Source organism: Calliphora vicina, chromosome 4 (assembly GCF_958450345.1).
Source record: "Calliphora vicina chromosome 4, idCalVici1.1, whole genome shotgun sequence".
Taxonomy (NCBI): domain Eukaryota; kingdom Metazoa; phylum Arthropoda; class Insecta; order Diptera; family Calliphoridae; genus Calliphora; species Calliphora vicina.
Genome location: NC_088783.1, coordinates 17052147 through 17075218, shown reverse-complemented (window position 1 = coordinate 17075218; position 23072 = coordinate 17052147). Strand labels below are relative to the sequence as shown.

The following is a 23072-nucleotide window of genomic DNA, read 5'->3' as shown; positions in this document are numbered from 1 at the left end:
TCAAAGTCACCTGTTGACAGGGGACTTATTGACCCACCAAATAACAAAATAAATTTTATTATAGAGAGTGGCGGCATGGTGTAGTGGTTATAGTGCTTGCCTCGATCCCTGGCAGAGGACAAACAAATTTTCATCTTGGTTTTCGAGTTTTTAAAATAAACCCCCCTCTAAACAACGAAATGATACAAGGCAAAAATAAAAATAGGCAACATCCTTGGAACCGCTACAGCAGACTTAGCTGGAACAACAACCGTTTAACGAAACTGATACAAAATAACAATAGACTGGATATAATGGCAACATCGTACAAGGAGACGCACCATACTCCAATAACTAGGACAGTCCAATCTACATGGGAAATACGCGAAAAACTACTGCAAACAAACCGTATAAGATGGAGAGGCTTTGTGGTTGCCAAATACTCCCAAGAGGGGGGTAATGGAGAGACTAATTGCAAAACCAACACGTTTGAATTTTAAATACAGTTTTGTTAGAACTTATTTTATAATGGAATTTTGAATGAATATGCTAATTTCTCTAGAACAATCTTCTTCGAAAAGGCAGAGTGGAATGAGTAACGCATCCTTTAAAATTAGTAAACAGGCCTACAATGTGAAACCCTAGCATTTTTTCCCGCTGGGAATATACACACACACACTCACTTGTACATCGATTAAAGTAAATACCGTCGTCGTTATCCTTTAAACTCACATTTTTATAAATTCATAACAAAAACAAAAAATTATATAGGACAACAACTTGTTGAAATTCATTGAAAAGAACCAAGAAGATCGAAAATTTCATTTAAGGGAAAAACAAAAATACAAAATAAATACAAATCAATGTGTCTATGTGAGTGCGGGTGATGGTGCACAAAGAACGGAAGGAACTCTCTCACACACACACACACACTCCAACAGGGACAGGACACAAAGGAATTCGTAGTCGAATAGAATGGTAAATGAATATAAGCAGCAACCTTTCCTAATGCTGTGGAATTTGTCAGGGTTTAAAGAAAGAAAATAAATAAAAGAAGTAAATAAAATATATAATGGTTTTAAGCTGGTATATAGGAATTTAATTTTACTCTACAATAATCAAAAATTTTAAAGTTCTAAGGAAACATGTAAGATTTGAAATGAAAGTTTGAAAATTTAAATTTTTGGAAGAAACTCAGGCTAAAATTTTGTAAACTTATACAAAATTCCTTTTAATTTTAACACTACAACTGTAGGGTATCAACTTCACAGAGAAACAGTTTTGAAATTCAAGACCTGCGCATTGTAAAGAGCAAAATACTATTATTACTACAAAAGGACTAGAGAGAACAAACAAACAATCAACCATCAAACAAAACTATCTGAGCAAGTTTACAGTGTAGTTTCAAGCCATCCTTAATTTACCGGTTACATTCAATACAAATTCAATTTTTTAATTCAGTTTCAACTTGCATCTCAAACCTAACGGAACATTTCGAAACAAACAAAACAATAACGCAAAGTAAAGCAAAACAAAACAAAAGAGATTTACAAAAAAAGCAGATGTAAAGTTGACAGCTTTAAACTGTCAGCAAAAGAACTAACTGTTGACAAGTATTCAAAGTGAAAATAAACCTTCTATTATTTTAACAATAAAAAAAAGAATTATGCAAACTTTCCATACATAAAAAGCTAATTTTAACTCCAAAAATAAAATAACAATAAATAAATGAATTGAATAGAATGAAATTAAAAAAATGAAATAAAACTATTGTTTTGTTTTTGGTGTCTTAACATTTCTAACTTAATAAATATTTATTAATATTTCATTATAAAGTATTTGCAAAACTAACTGGATTTTCATGTTTTTTTATACAAAAAAGTAAGAAAAAGTTCTTAAAAATTTAAATAATTATCAAACATACGATAAAGTTAAATATGTACAAAAAATGTTAAGAAACAAAATCATTATTGAATGAATTAAATAAGAATAAGTAATAGAACTACATATTTATGCATCTGCTTCGTTTGAGTGTATTGTATTAAATTTTAAAATAAGAATTTAAAATTAAAAACTTTTCGATCGTGTTCGGTGACAGGCCCCCTGCTGCTTGTTCTCTCTGACAAACTGACAGGCCAACAATGTTTACACGTTTTTATTGTTTTTGTTTTTCATTTCGTTTTAATGCTTTAAATAAAAGCAAAACTTTATCTGAATGCATTTTGGGTAGTGCATGTGTTTCGTGGGGAATAGTACTATGTGTGAGGAAATTAAAACCACAGTTATACATATATGTTTTTTTGATATCTGGGATTAATAATAGTATGTTTGATAATTGTGGAGTGGAAAAAATGTTGACTTATTTTAAATGAAAAAAATTTATAATAAAAAAATGTTGCTAAAAAACTCTGTTTCAAAAATATTGCTCCCGATTTTGACCCATTGTCGGTCCGAATTATTGTATCGATATATATACGTCGATGGAAAGGTCTTTGAAATATGTATCATTAGATATCCATATTGTCTATATTAAAGATTTTGTAAGCCTGATATAAAGAGTGAGTCGAAAAAAAATTATACAGCCAAAACTTATCCTTGGGTCAACAAATTATTATTTTTATACCCTTCACCTTCGTGAGAAGGGTACATATACATACATATATAAGTTTGTCATTCCGTTTGTAATTTCCACAATATAATTTTCCGACCCTATAAAGTATATATATTCTGGATCCTTACAGATAGCGGCGTCGATTAAGCCATGTCCGTCTGTCTGTTGAAATCAACTTTCAACAGACTTTCAAACATGATTGATACATCAATATCTTCGGAATTCTTCCGGCTCGGTTGCTATTTAATATCGAGAAAATCGGTCATAAATGGCTAAGATATAAGGAAAAAACCAGGACAACCTCGATTTTTGAGATATATCTGGATTACTAAGTCATTAATATAGACAATATCTAATGCTAGATATTTCAAAGACCTTTGCGACGACGTATAAGTAAGTTGCACCTACAATGGGTCAAAATTTAAAAAAAAAAAATTTTAACCCAAATTTTTTTTTTCACCAAAAGTTTTTTTTTCGCTAAATATAAAAACAAAAAAAAAATTTTAATTTAAAAAAAAAAAATTAAAATTCGAAAAAATTTAAAAAAAAAAATTTGTTTACCTAAAAATATTTAAAATTTTTATTTTTAAGTATAATTTGGTGAACAGTTCCTTTCTTAAAACAGCACAGAGTGCTTTCATATTTCTGGACGGTTGAAAATCTTCATTCCAACAAAGAAAATTTCGATTAAATTTATGGAAAAGTCCTGATTTAATCAGAAGTGGAAACTGCAATCAGATCTACAGAGGAAGCATTCAGAATCTAGCGTAATAACAAAAATTCCAAAACAGAATCGCTGCGCAAAAGGGTCAGATCTTCGTGTGCCTAAGTGCTGAGGTGTGAAAAACTCTACACAAGCAACGTCTCCGAGCCAAAGTTTTTGATGCTGCCCGGAGCATTAAAAGCTTTTGGTGATTCGTTAAACGAATAAAGGATAATGCTAGTTCCTCAATTCCTACTCTTTTAACTCTTTGCGGTTGGGTGGCTAGTTTACTAACCACATTTTCTATAGTCCCTTAAACATAGTTTATTGGCATATATTGCCATTTTGCTAAACAATTATATTTCTTGAAGTTATCGTTTATGATTTTTTGCAAAACTTTGCCGTCAGGGTGCTCTGGCGAGATAAATATATTAATTTGAAAATATTGTAAAAATCAGTTTTTTTAAGAGACTCAGGCATTCAATAAAAAATAGCACAGAGTGTTTATTGATCATCGAATTCAGTGTTACTTTGATATTTCGGTTGTTTGCTCAGAAAATTTAGTCAAAACTATTCGATTTCAAACAAAATTTATACGAAACTAAAATTTTTATCATAGTTATTTTTAATGTCAACCGCCACGGTGGTTAGTAAACTAACCACTTCACAAAAAACCTTTGAATGGGGTGGTTTTTTCATGTTTTGATTTATTTTTTCTTACTTTTTATAATAAACTAACCTTGATTAAAGTAAAAATGCAATTGTTTTGATTTTAAACTTATACACAAAAAAAAGCGTGGCCGAAAGAGTTAAAGTATAGCTAATCATCCGCTGATCCGGTTGATAAAGCTAAACTTTTGGTTGAATTATTTGTAAATAATTCAAACTTACAGAAAAGCAATCCACCTCTACCCGAGCTTGAAAGAGTATCATTAACTATGTTGAATATATACTTTGGCGCTCGCGCAGTTAAAAAAGGTATTAGCGGATCTCAATGTAAAAAAGTCTCCTGGACCGTATGGTATACCAGCAGTGTTCTTCGACGCTAGCCCGCCCATTAGCAAACCTTTTCAGCATATTATACCGTGACGGTGATGATCTCTCAATAGCAATTTGCTCTGCACTTAACAAAGTTATGAAGTGTATGGTTAACTACCATCTTGTGAAATATATAGAGTCGAACTATTTGCTTAGCGACTAGCAGCACGGCTTTCGTAGAGGACTCTCTACGGAGGAATTGCTTGTCTTCCTATAGAAAAAATGGTTTCGTTCCATTCACCGTTTTGGTGAAAGAAAAGTGGTGGCTCTTGATATTTCTATGGCGTTCGATAGGATGTGTCATGGTGCGCTCTTATCAAAACTTATTCCTTTTGGTGTCGTTAACGACTTCTCTCGATTTATATCGAGCACTATACGAGTTGTTGTAGATGGGAGCTCCAAGATAAATTCAGGGGTACCACAAGGCTCCATTCTTTCTCCTACTATATTCCTTATTTTTCTAAATGACCTTCTAAGTTATTCTTACATTCTTTTGTAGATGACAGCAACATTTGTCATGCCAATCCTTCCGGAGATTGTGACAATCTTCGAACTTCCAAGTCTATTTAGGAGTTATGAGACCGCGTATTTTCGATCACATATCCAGTATCCAGCTCTATTGATTCTCAGTAGCATCGTCGCAATGTGGGCTGTTCCACTATTCTATCGTTACAACAATGAAAATGTGTTCTGATGATATTAGGGAACTTGTTCCCGATACCCATAGTTTCGTACGAAATACGTGTTCATCAGCGGAGGCTTATCTATTCGTGATCGATTGGTCAGTGGATCGCACAACACACTATATAGAAAATCGTTCCGATCATATGTGAAATAAGCTTCCTATCGAAGTATTTCCTGACCTTTCAATGCATGAAAATTCAAATAAAATGTCCACAAACTCTACTCCCTCTATCCTCCTTCCAATATCCTATTTTCCTAGTTCTAACACAATGCATTACATGAGTGCTGGTCCAAGCAAAAAAAAAAATATTCAAACAATAATGTAAATTTTGCACCACAGGAGGCAAATCCACTCAACTGTTCAGAATTTCGGTCTGTGGAGAGGTTTTAGGCTCTTGCAAAAAAGAATTAAAGATCACAGGAAAGGTATCCCAGGTCATGTAAGTCGACCACCTCTTCCAAAAAGGTAATGGAAACTACAATAAGATTTTTAATGGGAGGATTTCTAGAAAATTAATAATATTACCACTGGCACATAAATCCACGAATTATCCCACAGTGTAGCCCTATCTAAAGGTAGTAGAGCCGTCGCAGTTTTTTAGAAATCTTAGATGTTTTTTTTCTGTGTCATGTATTGGTCTTAAATATACCAATACTGCCTTGCGAGATCAACCGGAATTAGCTTTTATTTAAATTAAACAAACTGATTAGTAATTTAATTAATTCAATTAACTATTCATTAATGTTTATATTAAAAATTCAATAGTCTTTTTTTTTATAAATATATATAATTTTTTCATTTAAAATTAAATGGTTGTTATCAAAATTTTCGTGATAGATTCAGACAGTAAATGAGACACATTTTTATACCCACCATCCTTTTTTGATGGGGGTTATATCGATTTTCTCATTCCGTTTGTAACACATATAAATATTCATCGCAGACCCAGAAAAGTATGTATTCTGGGTCCTCATAATATTCTAGCTATGTTCGTCTGTCTGTCTGTTGAAAACACGATAGATTCCAAATGAAAATATAAGGTTTGATTGTAGTCCCCATACAAATGTCCCCTCAATCTCAGTTCTGTTTTGACATGTAGTAAACACATGCGAAATACACGTTAATAAACAATGTTACGCTACACTGCTCCAGAACGCGGAATATAATCACCACCAAGAGGATGATGATTTTTCATCAAAAATAAGCATGAGTGATGAGGCCCATTTCCATCTTAGCGGGTACGTAAATAAGCAAAATTTACGCTTCTGGGGCACTGAAGATCCGCGTGTAACCCACGAAGAACCATTACACCCGCTCAAAGTCACTGTATGGTGTGCTGTTTTCTCTGGAGGAGTCATCGGACCTTTTTTCTTCGAAGACGTCGCGGGCCAAACGGTTACCGTGAATGGTCAGCGCTACAGAGCAATGATCAACGAGTTCTTTTTGCCGCAACTTGATGAATTGGGATTGGAAAACATGTGGTTCCAACAGGACGGTGCAACGGCACACACTGCACGTACCACAACCGATATGCTGAAGGATGCATTTCCCGGGCGCCTAATCTCCCGTTTTGGCGATTTGCACTGGCCAGCAATATCGCCTGATTTGACCGTTCCAGACTTCTTTTTGTGGGGATTTTTGAAGTCGCGGGTTTATGTCAACAAGCCTCAGACTCTTGCAGCTCTTAAAGACAATATCCATCAGGAATGTGATGACCTATCGCCGGAAGTTTTGGCCAAAGTGATGAAAAATGCCATAAAAAGGGATCAAATGACAATCAACTATGGCGGCGGCCATTTATATGACATCATATTCTCGACTTGATGTAAAAAAAATTAAAAGACCAAATAAAAATAATCCACAAGAAGAATCAAAGTTTTTCATTTTTTTTTTTTAATTACAGCCAAAAAACATCGGAAGTTTACTTTTGCGCCACCTTGTACTGTTTGAGCAGTCATACATATTATGATTATGCGGTAATCCTCATAAAATGTTGCACAAATTAGTTCAAAGTACTTTGAAATTAAACTGTAAAGCGAAAATCAGGTAACTAGTCCCCATACACGGTCCCCACTCACAGCATTCATAATTACCTTATAAGAATTAATATCATGATGAAAGTGGACATAAATAAGTTTTATATGAACTCAAAATTTTTCTACCAACATTTGTGAGGATCAGTCCATAATGATATCAGAAAAATGTCATATTGATGATGGGTATAAAAGATCCAGCACAGCCGAATATAACACTCTAACTTCTTACTATTTTTAACAATTGAAAATCATTGATTTGAATTTATTTTTATGACATATAGAATATGGAAAGTAAGCTTTTTGTTCCCTCATTCCTATATTTAATATAAACCTTTCAAAAATAGATAGGATACTTTCATAATGAGTAAGCCAACTAAAACTACAACCATGTAATACATTTCCCTCTGGTTTTACACACTTATAACCATGTAGACAACACTGGCGCTAATTGACTGCATAATAAATTCAATTTCTTAAGTGCTATTTTTTCATTTCTGAAATACTAAAAGCAATAAAAGTATTATAATATTAATGTGCAGCATAATTGCCTTAATTGAAAGTGAGCAACTACAACAAATTAAAATTCTCCCGCCAAAAACAAAAAATGTTTTGAAAAACTCCAAACACGTTGACCATGATCGATCATTTTGAAATGAATGTAAACAAAATGTATAATGCATACATATGTATTTAATAATTTGTTTGAATAATTGCTTAATAAAAAAACTAAAAATACTTTAAATTCTATTACTTAGTATTGGAATTAGTGTTAGTTATGACTTTAATTAATAATAAAACGAGTTGAAACATAAAAATTTAATTACTTCAGAACTGAAACTGATTTATTTTGTGGTAATATAATTTTTAATATTTTTCTAATTTATTGTAAATATACAACACCGTATACAGTATGAATATTTGAAACAAAAAGTGTATAGATTAAACTAAATTTTGATTTTTTTTTTGTTTATTTTTGTTTGCCAACTAGAGATAAAAATACAAAATTTATGATTTAATAATATCAACTAGTCGGCAGACAATAAAAGTGTTGAAAATAAAACTGAAATTTATTATAACTTTTACTAGTTGTTCTGTTATGAACTTGTGTTTATTGTATTTTATCTTTATTTTTATTAAAAACAAAAATAAACAAATGTAACTATTGTTATAAAGAAAATTGAATTCCAACTTTGACCATAAATCAGAGACAGCTAAATCCTGCATCATATTTTTTATTACTAAAATATTGTAGAGCTTAGTTAGAAACATGCATAAATTAAAGCATTTAAAAAGATGTTTTATTAAGTTTCTGAAGAATTTCATAAAATTTAATAATTTTTGAAAATCTCTAACAAACATTTCTCAAATTTTGCTAAATAAATCAATGTTATTTTCATACATTCAATTACCGGTTTAAGGAATATTACACACTTTTAAAAGACGTTGGTAATACGGATTGATGTTAACTCAAGCAGTGTTTACGATATACTGACATTTACAGTAAATTGCTGTTACTATTTATACACACGAGCGGTATCTTCCAGTTATTTCCAGTATTATCTAGCGGAAACACTAGAGAGTATTCTACTTCCAGAATGGGTATGCAAGATTTTTTAATTTTTATACGCTGATTGTTCTGTCATACTCCGCAACAATGTTAATAACAGCGAAACGTTAACATTATTTATTGGGTGCACGACTTAAAAATGCGGAAATTTTTAAAATTTTTAGCTTTTATTTTGTAACATTTGTACAATATAAATTTATTCAAAGTATTGGCCATTGCTAGATATGACTTTATCCAATCTGCTCATCATTTGTTCCAAAATGTAGAGTATTTCAGAGGGAGCGATCGATGCATAGATCGAAACAAATGTGGGTCGGCTTGAACTATACAGCGGGTGAGACAAAACTTCCGAACTTGCAAGTTCTTGTTGAGTTTGATAACAATCTCCATGTAGTAATGCCACCAATTCTTGGTCATCAATTTTTTTTGGCTGGCCTGGGCGATTTTGTCTTCCGTGTCAAAATCACCACTTCTGAACTGAACAAATAATCTGTCGCACGTTGAAACCGATGGAACACATTCACCATAAGATTTGGTGACCAATCGGTGTTCTTCTGCTGCACTCTTTTCAAATTAAAGACGTAAAGCAAAACTTCCCGCATGCATTACCGGAACAATCCAGGCTAATATCGGCAATAAAAAGGGCGGTACACTGGTTGAAAAACAACTGGTTATGTGTTGAGAATATCCGTATATGTAAAGACAGTAAACTCTATCTCTCTGATAGTTACCTACACGACATCTAGATTAGTTCATGACGTGACATTCTAACCTTAAGCTACTCAGGTTGCTGGGTCATGCTGACGTATTTGTGTGAAGGAACCGGTTACAACCGGTTTTCGCCTGCAAGATAAGGAAATGATGATGTTCCGATTTCAAGCATTAAGTCGTCTACTCTGACAAGATGTTCGTCATCGATGTTTATATGACTGTCGTAAGTGGATTGCTCTGGTGGGGTTTTGTATTGGTGGTCTTTACTATGATCTCTCGGAAATAAGGACCGTAACAATTGGCAGTCCGATTACGTACGACCAATCGGATATATCGGGGTGGATATTCGGAAAATTCGTGCATAGAGTTAGTTTGACATCGAACCGCTCACGAAATATTATCCATTTATGGTATCACAAAGGTACCAAATTATACAGCCGCGTAAAACAACTTTCAAATCATATTTTTATAATTCAGACATATACATATGTGGATTGATGTCCGTAAGTCTTCGAAAAGTTGATCGTTAAATCGATGTTTTTGAACATTTTCTCGACAATCCGTCCATATATATTCACACATAACGATGCTAAACTGGACCCAGGCTTTGAATACGATATTTAAAGTTAAAGCGATTGGGACATGGGAGAACATGGGGCCCTATCGGTTTATCGGGATCATACAATTTCCGGGCATTGCACCTTCGGTACCCATACTGCAAGACTTTGGTTACCTTATCACGACTACTGTAGAAGTTGTCAGAATGAGGAAGAGGAAGAGACCATTCTACATTTATTCTGTAATTGCCCGGCACTGGGTGATCTACGTGCCAGGCACTTAGGTGAACGATGCCTTAGTACCCTCTCCGGATTATCTGTGAAGGATCTAAGGTGTATAGACGCCTTTATTAGGGAAAGCGGATGGTTGATAAGACCGGACATGCATATTATGCCTCTTAGGGACCCAGCAACCATCCCATGATGGTTTGCGTTATTCGAATTCTTTGAATTCTCGACCCTTCTCCTCCTTCTTTTCTCTTTTTTATATACACTCTATTCTCGAAATTTCACTATAACTTAATTTATAGATTTCCCTTTTCTTTAATTTCTATTTCCCTTTTCCTTCTTTCTGTCTTAATTTTTCTTCTTCAGGTATCACAAAGGGAAAGATTATTGGACCCAAGTGAGCTGTACGAGACGAAGGTTTTGGACGGCTGCCTGAATACCATACCATACAATTTCCCCAATCATATAAATTAATGCACTCCAAGACGTTTCACCTCGATAAATTTTAGTTAATCAATCTAGGACAATACGAGAATTGTTCAATTTATACGGACTTTTATAAGAGAAAAGCGAGTTGGCAAACACAGTGTCTATATAAAGGAATTTGAGCTAATGATCTAGCTATCAATCGGATAGTCAGCTAACTGGTAACACGCATTAATGAGACTCATTACGACTAGGAAAGTAAAAGGGGTAGTAAAATCAGTAGGATGATTGATTCAAACTCTGCTCCGTTGGACACTGTAAATTTGTCATTCATTTACTTCTGTAGAATCTTTACATATGAAGAAGAGGACCAGATAAGTTATAACGTCGTCTATTATTGTCCTGCACTCTGAAACCTGGGTTTTTGGGACATCGTTCATTCAAGTCCCTATTTTAGAAGGAGCTTGTCTCTTTTCGATCTTAACGTTCTTCCTAGCATTCATATCTGGAAATTTTGTGTATAAGGTTTTGGAACATTTTTCAACATTTTGACTTTGAGTTCGTCTTCTATACCCTTTGTATTGTCCGTTACTCTCACTTTTAGTTCCTTATTGAACTTTGAGGCCAATTTGGAAATGTCACATGTAACTCTATTGAAATTTTGAAAGTTTGGGGTGAACTTTAGCTTTCTATTGCGATCTTACAAACCAACCGATTTTAAAAACTCAAACAAGTATTTAATCTCTCATTCATATGTCTCAAATATATTTTATTAAAGAAGAAATAAGTATTATATTATTGGCGAAATTGGATTATTAAGAAAAATATTAACAGTTAAAAAAGATAAAGATAATCATGCCAATTATGAATAAAAATTCCCCTGGAGTTTTTTCCCATTGAATTTGAATAGGAAAAATGGGAAGAGGGAAAAAACTCCCGGGGAATTTTTATTCATAATTAGGCTGAATAAGTTGTATGTTGCAAATAAATTGCGTAAGGCAAAGTAGTGCAATTGAAAACTAATTTTGACACATTATGAAATGCTAATTATTCGTTGAACTGGTTTTTGTTAAACTATTCATTTATTTAAAATCGTTTCCATAAATTACAATAAATTAAATTGTTACACTCCAAAAAATTTAAATTAATTTTATAAAATTGCTTTAATATTTATTTAGATAAAAAGCAAATGCAGAACTATAATTTAAAATCAAAAAGTAGTAAATTGTTTTAAACAAACTAAAAATTTAAAGAAAAATCAAAAGTTTTTCATCATAAAATGATGTGGAACCCTTAATACAATAACAAACAAAAAGAAACATCTCAAAACTAATAAAAAAAAAAATAGAAATTAATGCATATTTTGAACGTGATTAAAAACAAGATCTATGGGAATTTTAAATTCCATCAACAAAAAGGAAAATCTGTGAAACAGAAAATAAAATTCAAACCAACCAACACACCAATAAATTAACTTAAGTAAGAGCCACAGTAGTAACTACTTCGAGCTCCTCTTACTCCCTACGAAAGGCAGCAAACAGTAATCAGTCAACCAACAGCTAAACCAACCACAATATTTAAACCACTGAAATTCAGGAGAACTGGTTAGGAGAAAGAGATGCCAATGGATAATAATACAAATAAACTCATAAACAATGGTTATCTACGAACACCATACATTACCAAAAACAATGGACATGGCTCAGCCACAACCAACCGCACTAATAATGCCGATGATGATGGAGGAGGCGGCGGCGGAGGTCGAGGCGGTGGTGTTGGCTCAATAAAAGAAATTGATGCAGCTACTGTAATATCACCTTTATTGGGTGCTGAAAACAAATCGGAATTGTCCGAAACAGAAGTCATGCATCACTCATCAACGCCACTGCAACAACAGCAACAACAACAGCCACCAATATCATCAGCATGTGCCAATAATGTGGGTCATATGAAATTCCCCACCGTTGTCTACTTGGGCACCGACAGTGGCAAACCCCTTACAGCAGTTGGCCCCACCACAAATGCCGCAATAACAACACAACTACAACACAATGCTCCTGTCAACACCTACAACATCTCAACACATTCGCCACACTCTACACCCCACCAGAGCGAATGGTTACTTAAAGAATCCACCCTCCGATGTAGACTGTTGGTTTTGGCTGTAGCCTTAACTGTTTTAGGGGCTGCCATCGGAGCGTTGGCAATTTATTTTGCAGGCAATTATCGTTGTCAAACTACAACCCAAACAATAGATAAAAGCCGAAATATCAACAGCAACATCAACAGCAACAACAACAACCACAATAACACAGGTAAGTGTCAAATTCAAATGTTTATTAATTATACAGTTATGGTTGTAACTCTAGTTCAGGTATTTGAGAGAAAATCTAAAATTGATGTTAGTCCTAAAAGAAGTCTGATAATAAGGAGTGAAACTTAAACCGCTTAGCATTTGACAATCCCCTGAATTGAGTGATCAAAAGGCAAAAGGTTTGAGTTGACCGGTGCTTCGTAAAAGAGAATGATCTTTGTTTGGCGATATTTTGAATAAGTTCCGATCGTGAATGCCTCAAATAGTCGACTACTAGTTCGTTTACCGATCATATGAATGAATCTATGATTATTCATCTGTCACAACTCTAGAAACCCTTGGTTAACATTTTGGAACAATCAAAACGATAATATTTTTGAATCATTTTCAAATTATTTTCATTCTTTTACCCTTTACCTTCTCAAATGACTATAGATGGCATAACTTTTGAACGCGGTTTTTGTTTTTAATAATTTATGTCATTTTGAAGGGTACATATCTGTCATTTATTCTCACTTAGTTACTGAACATTATAGTGTAAACAACGAAGTTTTTTTTGCTGCGAAAATGTTGAATTTTGTGCCAACAAAGCGTCAAATGCGGGAAATTTTGCTTTACGTCTTTAATTTAAAAAAAAGTGCCGCTGAAGTCTACGATTGCTCACCAAAGCTTATGGTGAATGTGTTCCATCGGTTTCAATGAGCGAGAGATGGTTTTTGCGGTTCAGAAGTGGTGATTTTGACACGGAAGATAAAGATCGCCCAGGCCGGCCAAAATAGTTTGAAGACCAAGAATTCTAGGCATTACTCTCCATGAAGATTCTTGTCAAACTCATCAAGAGCTTGCAAAATCATTGTGAGCTACTCAAGCAGCAATTTCAAAACGTTTGCGTGCAGCAGGATTCATTCAAAAGCAGGAAAATTGGGTACCGTATGATGTTTGACACTAAAAAGAAAATCATTTTTGCACCGAATCATTACTTGCGATGTAAAATGGATCCATTACGATAATCCGAAGCATAAGAGATCGTATATGAAGCTCGGCCAACCAGCCGAATCGACACCAAAGTCAAATATACATGGCGCTAAGGTAATGCTCTGTATTTGGAGGAAGCAAAAGGATCCTATATATTAGGAGGTGCAGAAATGTGGCCAGACCATCACAGAGAACCTGTGCCGAACGCAACTGATTCGTTTGAAGCGAGTATTGGTCGAAAAACGCCCAGAATATGAAGCCAGAGAGATCGTAATAATCCATCATGACGCTCGCCCACATGTTGTAATACCTGTTAAAAAGTATTTAGAATGAAATGGTTGTGTAGTTTTGCCTCACCCGCTTTATAGTGCAGAACGTGACCCGTCACTCGTTCCGATTGATGCAGAAGTCTCTCTTTGGGATACGCTTCACTTTCAAACAGATTATCCGGCGGATTATCTGGCTTCATTCGTACTTCCCTCAAAAGATAAGCAGTTCTTTTGGCTCCGTCTCTTATGCCCAGTTTTTGACTTGTTATTTAAATACGTATTTAGTTAATTTTAACTTAAAATTAAGTTGTATTTAAATACAGTTTGAGTTTTTCAGTGCTACATAATTTGTCTTATTTAAATAAGATAAAAGTATGGTATCACTACTAAATATAAAAAATTTATCGATAGTTTTGCTTAAAACAGCCGTTCAACCAAAACAAAAATTGATACATTTTGCCCAATAAGAAATAAAAGTTTATTAAACAATAAAATTATTGGTAGGAAAATGCACAAAAGAAGCTCCAATTGCCCCGCATCGGAATTGTAGTTTTTGCAAGACGCTTTTTTTAGCAAGACGCTGTTGTTTGTTTTTTTTTTTACTACAATAGAGTGAAAAAAAAACCAAACAACAAAAGTCAGCTGTCAAAAACATATGGTAGTTTATGAAACTTAAATAGAATTTAAATGACCAACGTCGGCCATTTAAGTATCATTTAAAAAAGCACTGAGAAACTCATTTTCGCATTTAAATAGAACTTAAATATAATTCATATTTAAATACGAAGTCAAAAACTGGCTCTTAGTTTCGCAATTAGATTAATTTAAAGTTTCCCTCTTAAGAACATTTAACATTCAGTTTCCAAAGACTGCTCTTTTTCACCTCAATACTGTTCAATTTTGTATTTACTTATTGTGTTTTCATAAACCTCAGAATTTTGAAAATAACTGTCTGTCACAACTGTCTTCACCCCATGATCCATCATTATAACAATGTGGTATTTTGAAGTAACTATCTATCTCTCCATCTATCTATAGAAATATTGTTTTGTCTATCCGTTCGTTCGTTCGTCCGTCTGTCTGTTTGCTATGAAATCGCTATTTTCTATGTGTTGATAACATGTTCTATTACAAGTACTAAACAAAGCGCGCTGAACTAATTATAACAAAAAATATATAAATTATCGCGCAATTTATGAAAAAAAAAATATGTAGAAAATTATCTACATAGATCACAAAGTTTGACAATAAATAAAGTCCAAAATAGTAAAATGTTTAGAATGTACTATAAGCCTACATACATACATAAGAAATTGGACTAAAAAAAAGTGTTTCGCGATTTAATTATAATTTAATAATATTCTTAAATGAGCTGTCCGATATGGTAGAAAATTAAAATTATGATGATGATATCAACTGAGTTTCGCTAGCGAATGGAAATATTTGTAGAATATTGAATCATAGATAGAGAATGGAATCATAAATGATTAATTTTATAGCGAACTTTGAAATCATTTTGGGATTTTACAGTTGGCGGGAAGAATTTACTGCCAAATTATTATTTAATTTTATGTGAAGTAACTCTCACATAAGTTTGTAATTTCCGGAGTTGTTGGATCCAATTTAGGTCCCGAGTCCCAAAACAAGACTAGCTACACAGAGAAAACAGATTCGTTATGGCAACCGAATTTGTCGCCAATCGAATTTAGTCGGTTACATCTACTATCAAATAAATCAGTTGGAATTACCGAATTTTTGAGGTCCTAATGACACTTTATTGGTATACAGAGAAAATAAATTTGTTATGGCAGCCGAATTTTTTTACATGCATTCGGTTACCATACCAATCCATAAATCGATTGCAAGTAACGAATATACTATGTTTACCATACAAATTAATACAAAATGATTTTTGTTTATTTTATTATCCAAAAACAATTAACATAAAATACAAAAATTGATTTTTAAAATTGGCGGTGGGTCCAGAAATGGTAGAACATTTATTTTTACCGTTTTTTTGTTACATCTGCATTACAGTTGAAATCTTCTATTTCCAACTCTTAATATTTCCTTTAAAACGGTTTAGCAGATACAACAGCAGCACCAAATACGTAACAGTTCAATACGGCATCAAATGGAAAAGCAAGGAGATTCAAAATATTACACCTCGTCCTTATTCTCACTAAATCAGAGTACATCTAAAAGTAGCAAGGAAATCTCTTAAAATTAATGTTTCTAATAAGATTTCATATGAACTTACCATTCTACAGATTTATAATCGCAACTGCAGTCTATTCAATATTTTTGGCTAAGTTTTTGATTTTAATATTTTTTATTTTCTGGTTTATTTTAATAAAATATTTTGAATTGTCAAATAAATCAACAAATAGTTCGATTGGATTATGTACTTATTTTTTCGGTTGTGAACATCGAATTTTGTAAATTAGTTTGAATAAGTATTGGTTACTTTAACTAGAAGCATACTTTTAGGAGAACATATTTTAATACAACCGAGAATTTGATTGTAACCACCATATTTACTATTAAAACCTGAATACACATCGGTTGAAGTTACCGAATCACTTCAATTTATTTTAGTCTCACACAAATTGATTACATAAACCAATTTAACAATTGTTGGAATCGTAATACAATTATAAATATATATTTTTAGCTGTAAATATGGAAAATCTGTTGAATTAATACATTTTCAATAGTTATAATAAACTTTTAGTTCATTTAATTAAATATTAATAATTGTAACCGATTTCCAACCAAACAGTTTTCTGTGTGTAGTAATTGTGTTGTGTCTTGTGTCAAAAGTAATACGCTGTTCCTATTGGGTAAATCTGTTATTATGCAGCAAGTAGACTCGTTGAACCATACATCACTTTACCGGTATTTACTATCCTGACCTGTCTGATTATGTTACAAGCCATTGTAAAAGATTTCAGTGACATAAGTGCCACCTGTTAGTTTTGCATAGAACTTTGATTACCTCCCTGATTGCCAATATTTCGAAACTATTGAGAACTTCAATGCTAATTCAGATTTCAGATTCTACGCCACAGCACATCTTAGAACCAATCTATGTATTTTCTTAGTCATATCCCTCAATTATCGTTTGAAAGGAATAACTTCATTGCAGATCCTATTAAAGTCCGTAATATCCGTTATGCAGCCAAAGTTTTGATTTAGGGTCCAGGAAACATATACAAGATCCTTATTATACATTCTATATCTCCACCATCCAGAGGCTGATAGTTAGATGCAATATAAATTGCATAGCTTCTGAGGAACTATTTCGATCATGTACACAATATATGACATTTCAGTTACGGTCCACCAACCTAGAGATGTAGGACATATTATTGAGAGGCTAGTGTTAACCCTGAATAATATATTTCGTGTACAGTCTGATATTAAAGTTCACAGTCCCGTAACAAAGATAGCCTGAAGCTAGCTTTATTTGGAAGACATTTCAGTAATTTTTAATGACTTAAAAATGAGGGATTTTTGTCAAATTTTAAGCTTTTATTTTGAAACATTTGTGCAATAGGAATATATGCAAAGTATTGGCCATTGTTAACTATAACCTATTCCCATCTTTCTGGTAATATATGGATTACAAGCCTAAAGAACTGCTCATCTTTTAAGGCCAAGAACAAATCAACCCAATACCGGATACTCTGTTCCAAAGTGAAGCATATCTCAGAGAGAGCGTTCTGCTTCGATCGAAACAAATAGTAGTCAGACGGTGCAAGGTCTGGACTATAAAGCGGGTGAAGCAAAACTTCCCAACACTTCATTTTAAATACTTTTTAAGAAGTATTGCAACATGTGGCCGAGTGTTGTCATAATGGTTTCATGTCTGGCCGAATATTAGCCGTTTTTCGGCCAATGCTCGCTTCAAACGAATCAGTTGCATTCGGTACAGGTTACCTGTGATCCTGGTCTTGCTAGATTTCAGCAGCAAATCAAATACAGAGCATTACCTTAGCGCCATGGATATTTGGCTTTGGTATCGATTCGGCTGGCTGGCCAGGCCTCGCTTAGGGTCTCTTACGCTTCGGGATACCGTAATGGATCCATTTTTCATGGCAAGTAATGATTCGATTTTCAAGGTACCCAATTTCCCTGCTTTTGGATAAAACCTGCTGCCTGCAAACGTTTTGAAATTTGCTGATTGAGTAGCTCCAAATGATTTTGAAAGCTCTTGTTGAGTTTGACAACAATCTTCATGGATTAATGCCTCTAATTCTTGGACTTCAAACTTCTGAACCGCACAAACCATCTCTCGCATGTTGATACCGATGGAACACATTCACCATAAGCTGTTGTGAGCAATCGGTAGACTTCAGCGGCACTTTTTTCAATTTAAAGAAGTAAAATAAAACTTCCCGCATATGAGGCTTTGTTGACACAAAATTCAACTTTTTCGAAGCAAAGAAAACTTTGTTGTTTACACTATAATGTTCAATAACTAAGTGACAATAAATTACAGAGATTTACCCTTAAAAATTACATATAAGTTGTTAAAAAAGAAAATCGTGTTCAAAAGATACGCCATCTATTGTAAATCCCATATTTCTATGTCCAATACGTGGGATTGTTTGTTTTCCGTAATTTTATCAAATAAAAATATTGAGATTGTGCATCAATATCTATCTCTCTACAATTACACTCAGTCTGAAGAATTCATACGACTTTCTGAAAAAAATACTTTTTTCCTTTTATGGCACCTCTTTGCAGTATAAGTACAAATTGCAAATGCAACAGTTTATTAAATAATATGAGAACGTTTATTTGTTTCAAACAAATAAATGGGAATGTAAGTATGTTTGTGTGTAAATAAAAATCAATAACTTCTATAGAATTTTAAATCTATCAATACTTTCTGTTGACTAGTGTAATTATAATGAATAAAATTTAAATGTCTATATTAAAGTGACCAACATCAAACCACCCTTTTTTTATTTTATTTAAATATAAGTTTGGATTTGTGTGTATGAACAAATACATGTCTTGTCATATATGTAAAAAAAGTGCCCTGCTGTTTTAAGACATCAATTTTGTACTTTGCACTAGTTACTTCAACACGTCTTTATATGTCGAAATAGTTACTTTTATCATGCAAAGTCAATTGATTTTCTCCAACAAAATCGCTAGTTTGTTATCTACATTAAAGATATTTACAGATGACAATACTGTGCATCAAAGGTTCGAAAGAATTCATAATTTCATTTTCGAAATCGAAATGAATTTGATCTCTTAACCATTCCGTTAATGAATTCATTATCAAATAATTCGTAGGCTTCATTCCTTCACAGAAAAAACTATTTCTTAAACCGTTTCAATTCAAATATTTGTCACATATTGAACTGGTTTCAATTATTTCATAATTAAATCAAGTATTCATTTGCTCAAAAACAAAATTTCTTGATATTTTCCATGATATAAACAAATTACAAGGTAGTTTCATTTATATTTTCATGACAAGAAAGGGGATTTTTGAAGTTTATTTTATTTGTAAATATTCAGTGAAGCGTTGCCACATTTAGAAAAATGTTACAATAATCCGAGAAATTTTCAATGAAATATGTGTAGTAACAGTTCACAATACCGCAATTTATATTTAAAATAGATAAAAAACGGATTAATCTAAGACGTGTGCCTTTATATCACATAGGCCATGACAATTAAGAGCTGCCTTTTTCAATCAGACTTTAAAAATTGGATGTTTTTAAATTTATCAGAGGAATTCTAACGTTGTCCCAAATGTTGCATCAAAAGGATTTTGTGGTCGACTTCAAGAGCCAGCTGTTGAATGATATAGTGGAATATCGTCAACTATTCCACTGTATCATTCATCATACCAAGTATCGGAGAGTTGTCCCAATGAAATTGTCTCTCAAATCTTATTAATTGTTCTCTTATTCGTAGAGGTGCAAGAGGTTTGTGCCGGCAAACAGCTTTGTGATTTAGTTGCAGATATAACCACAATCAAGCATAAACTAAATACTTATATTAACGATACTCAGGAATTGAAAACCTTGGCCAGAATTGTGTTGATGCTCAATGCCTTGGATAAACGCACAATAATATTTTGAATAAAATATTTTTAAATATACTTCAATAAAGGCAAAAATCGGATTAAGTTTAATGAATATGGTAGCTTTGTTTTAGACATAAACTCAAATCCCCTTTATTGTCAAATGCTTAATTAGGTTGACATAAAGAGAAAATGAAACTACCTTGTATTTTTTATATCATGATATTTTCTATTGAATTTTGAGTTTTGAATTTGATTATTTTGACAATTGAATATACAATTTTCGTTATTGGTTGAATTTCAAATACAAAAATTATTGAATAGATAATTTTCGTAATTGAAACACAAAAAATAACAAAAATGTGTTTTCAATTACGAAAATTATCTATTCAATAATTTTTGTATTTAAAATTCAACCAATAACGAAAATTGTATATTCAATTGTCAAAATAATCAAATTCAAAACTCAAAATTCAATAGAAAATATCAAGAAATTTTGTTTTGAGCAAATGAATACTTGATTTAATTATGAAATAATTGAAACCAGTTCAATATGGGATAAATGTTTGAATTGAAATATAATTTTTTCTGTGTTTGTACTTCAGATGTATTGAATTCATTCCATATTGTATCATTCAAATTTTCATTAATTCAAATCCATTACAAAATTGCCTTAAAAATGTCATTTACTCTATATCGTTCCACATATCGCGGAATTGTCGCGCACGGATCCCGAACCTATATTAGCTAGTAATTGTCATATTGCCGAGTTGTGTACACTCCAATCAAATGTGTAATGCAATTCCTATTGGGTAAACTGTTGGACATATTTCTGTTGTTCTGGAGCAAGTGGACTCGTTGAACCATATATCTTTAGCCATTTAATAGTTTTGTATAACAGCTTACAAGAAGAAACATGTGTACCACATTAAATATCAAATATCAGAGCCGATTTTTTTCCTTCGCACTTTTTCCCCATTAATAGTCGGACATTCGCTAAACATATAAGAAACTTATTCTTCCTTTCCATGATCCCTTGGAAATAACTATTAAAGTCCATCCAATTCAAAAGGTGTAAAGGAAGTTTTTCATTTTAATCGCTCTTCTATATGCTTTCAAATCTACAAATATCCATTTTAATTCAACTGTTTTCAGCACTTTAAGGATTTCACTTTAATAGTCCTATTTGAAAGCTGCGACTGGTTCGTTCCTTTCCTCATTACCATATTAGACTCTATGCATAGAGAGTTCGTAGAGTTCTTCCTTACATTGTACGGGTTACTATGATTTGTGTGGCAAAAGTCTCCACGAATATTTGTCATATTGAGTCTTACATTTCTCCTCAGCTTTATTTATTTAAATTAACCGATTAGCATAGTAAGTATTTTTTGCTTTTTATTCTTCCTGAAACTTTTTTAACATTTTTCATTTGCGACCTCACAAAGTATATATATTTTGGATCGTTATAGATAGCTAGGTCGATATAGCCATGATGAAATCAACTTTCCGTAGCCACCAAATAACTTACAAACTTGATTGATACATCAATATATCGAGAATTCTCCCGGCTCGGTTGCTATCGGCACACAAATGACTGAGATATAAGGAAAAACCGGGACAACCTCGATTTTTTACCTATTTTTGATCTATATCTGGATTACTAAGTCATTAATATAGACAATATGGATATCTAATGATAGATATTTCAAAGTCCATTGCAACGATGTAGATAAGGCTATAGTAAGTTGGACCTACAATGGGTCAAAATCGGGAAAAATATTTTTTAACCCGAATTTTTTTTTCATCAAAACATTTTTTGTCATACATTTTTTTACAAAAAAAAAAATTTAGAAAAAACTTTTTTTAAAAAAAATTAAAAAATAATTTCAAAAAAAAAAATGTTTGAAAAACAATTAAAAAAAAAATTAATTTTGTTTACCTAAAAATATTTAAAACAAATTATTTTAAAGTATAATTTGGTGAAGGGTATATAAGATTCGGCACAGCCGAATATAGCTCTCGTACTTGTTTTTATCTAAATTAATCAAATAAAAGACAATCTTTCCTATTATCAGCCTTCTGACGATATTGTCGGAAGATTTCTCTTTAATTGTTCCCAACGAAATGATTCTATTTTTCTTCAATTCAAATCTATTTACAAAATGGCTGAAGATAATTTTTTTAAATTCATTTTATAAATTAATAAAAGTTGTTTACTTTATACATGCCAGGTAATCTATCATGAAGTCAATCGTAACTTAAGTGTCTCTAAGTAATATAGAAAGTAGTCACTTCAAACTTTTATTTTGTACTGTACCTTATTGCGAGTAACTTACAAACTGGTTTCATACAAATTGTGTTGATATAATTCTCATATAGTTTATTTTCTTTCTTCCATTTAACGTAGCTTGAAGCCAATTGTCACTTTAGTGTCTCTAAGTAACCTAGAGTGTAGTCACTTTAGAAAGTAGTTATTTTACCCAAAAGATGTAATCTATTGGAGAGTTGACGGAGAAAGGTTTGTTTACAAGCAATCGGTTATAAGACTGTCTATGAAATGCCTTTTTAACTGACTATTTGAGGTTATTTGAGTTGTGTAGCTGATCAAGTAACCAGTTAGGAACTAGTAAGGTAACTGACTCAACGTAACCAGCATATGAATCCAATGCGTTTACTACCGTTGGACCAGCTATCAGACAGTCTCATTGTAATCAAAATGGGTCAATTGACTCCCTGATTAGGACATGCACGTGTTAAAATAACTAGTCACGTAACTGCATATATAACTAGTTGTCATCCCAAATAATAGGTAAAATCTGTAGTTCAGGACATTTACCAAGAACTGCTGGGGTATGAAGGTGTCACTCACACATCATATATCCTGTGAAAAAGACTGTGTGATTGTTTATATATGTAGATGG

The 23072-nt window shown here is 32.7% G+C and overlaps 1 protein-coding gene across 1 annotated transcript in view; it reads left to right on the top strand.

Annotated features, from left to right (window-relative positions):
- The window catches only part of Nep1 (Neprilysin 1), a 47527-nt gene that overhangs the window by 6396 nt on the left and 18059 nt on the right, over positions 1-23072 (top strand). Inside the window, exon 2 of the mRNA XM_065507863.1 lies at positions 11720-12856. Coding sequence (XP_065363935.1) covers positions 12160-12856 — 697 coding nt within the window. The 5' untranslated portion in view covers positions 11720-12159. The remainder of the gene's footprint in view (positions 1-11719; positions 12857-23072) is intronic.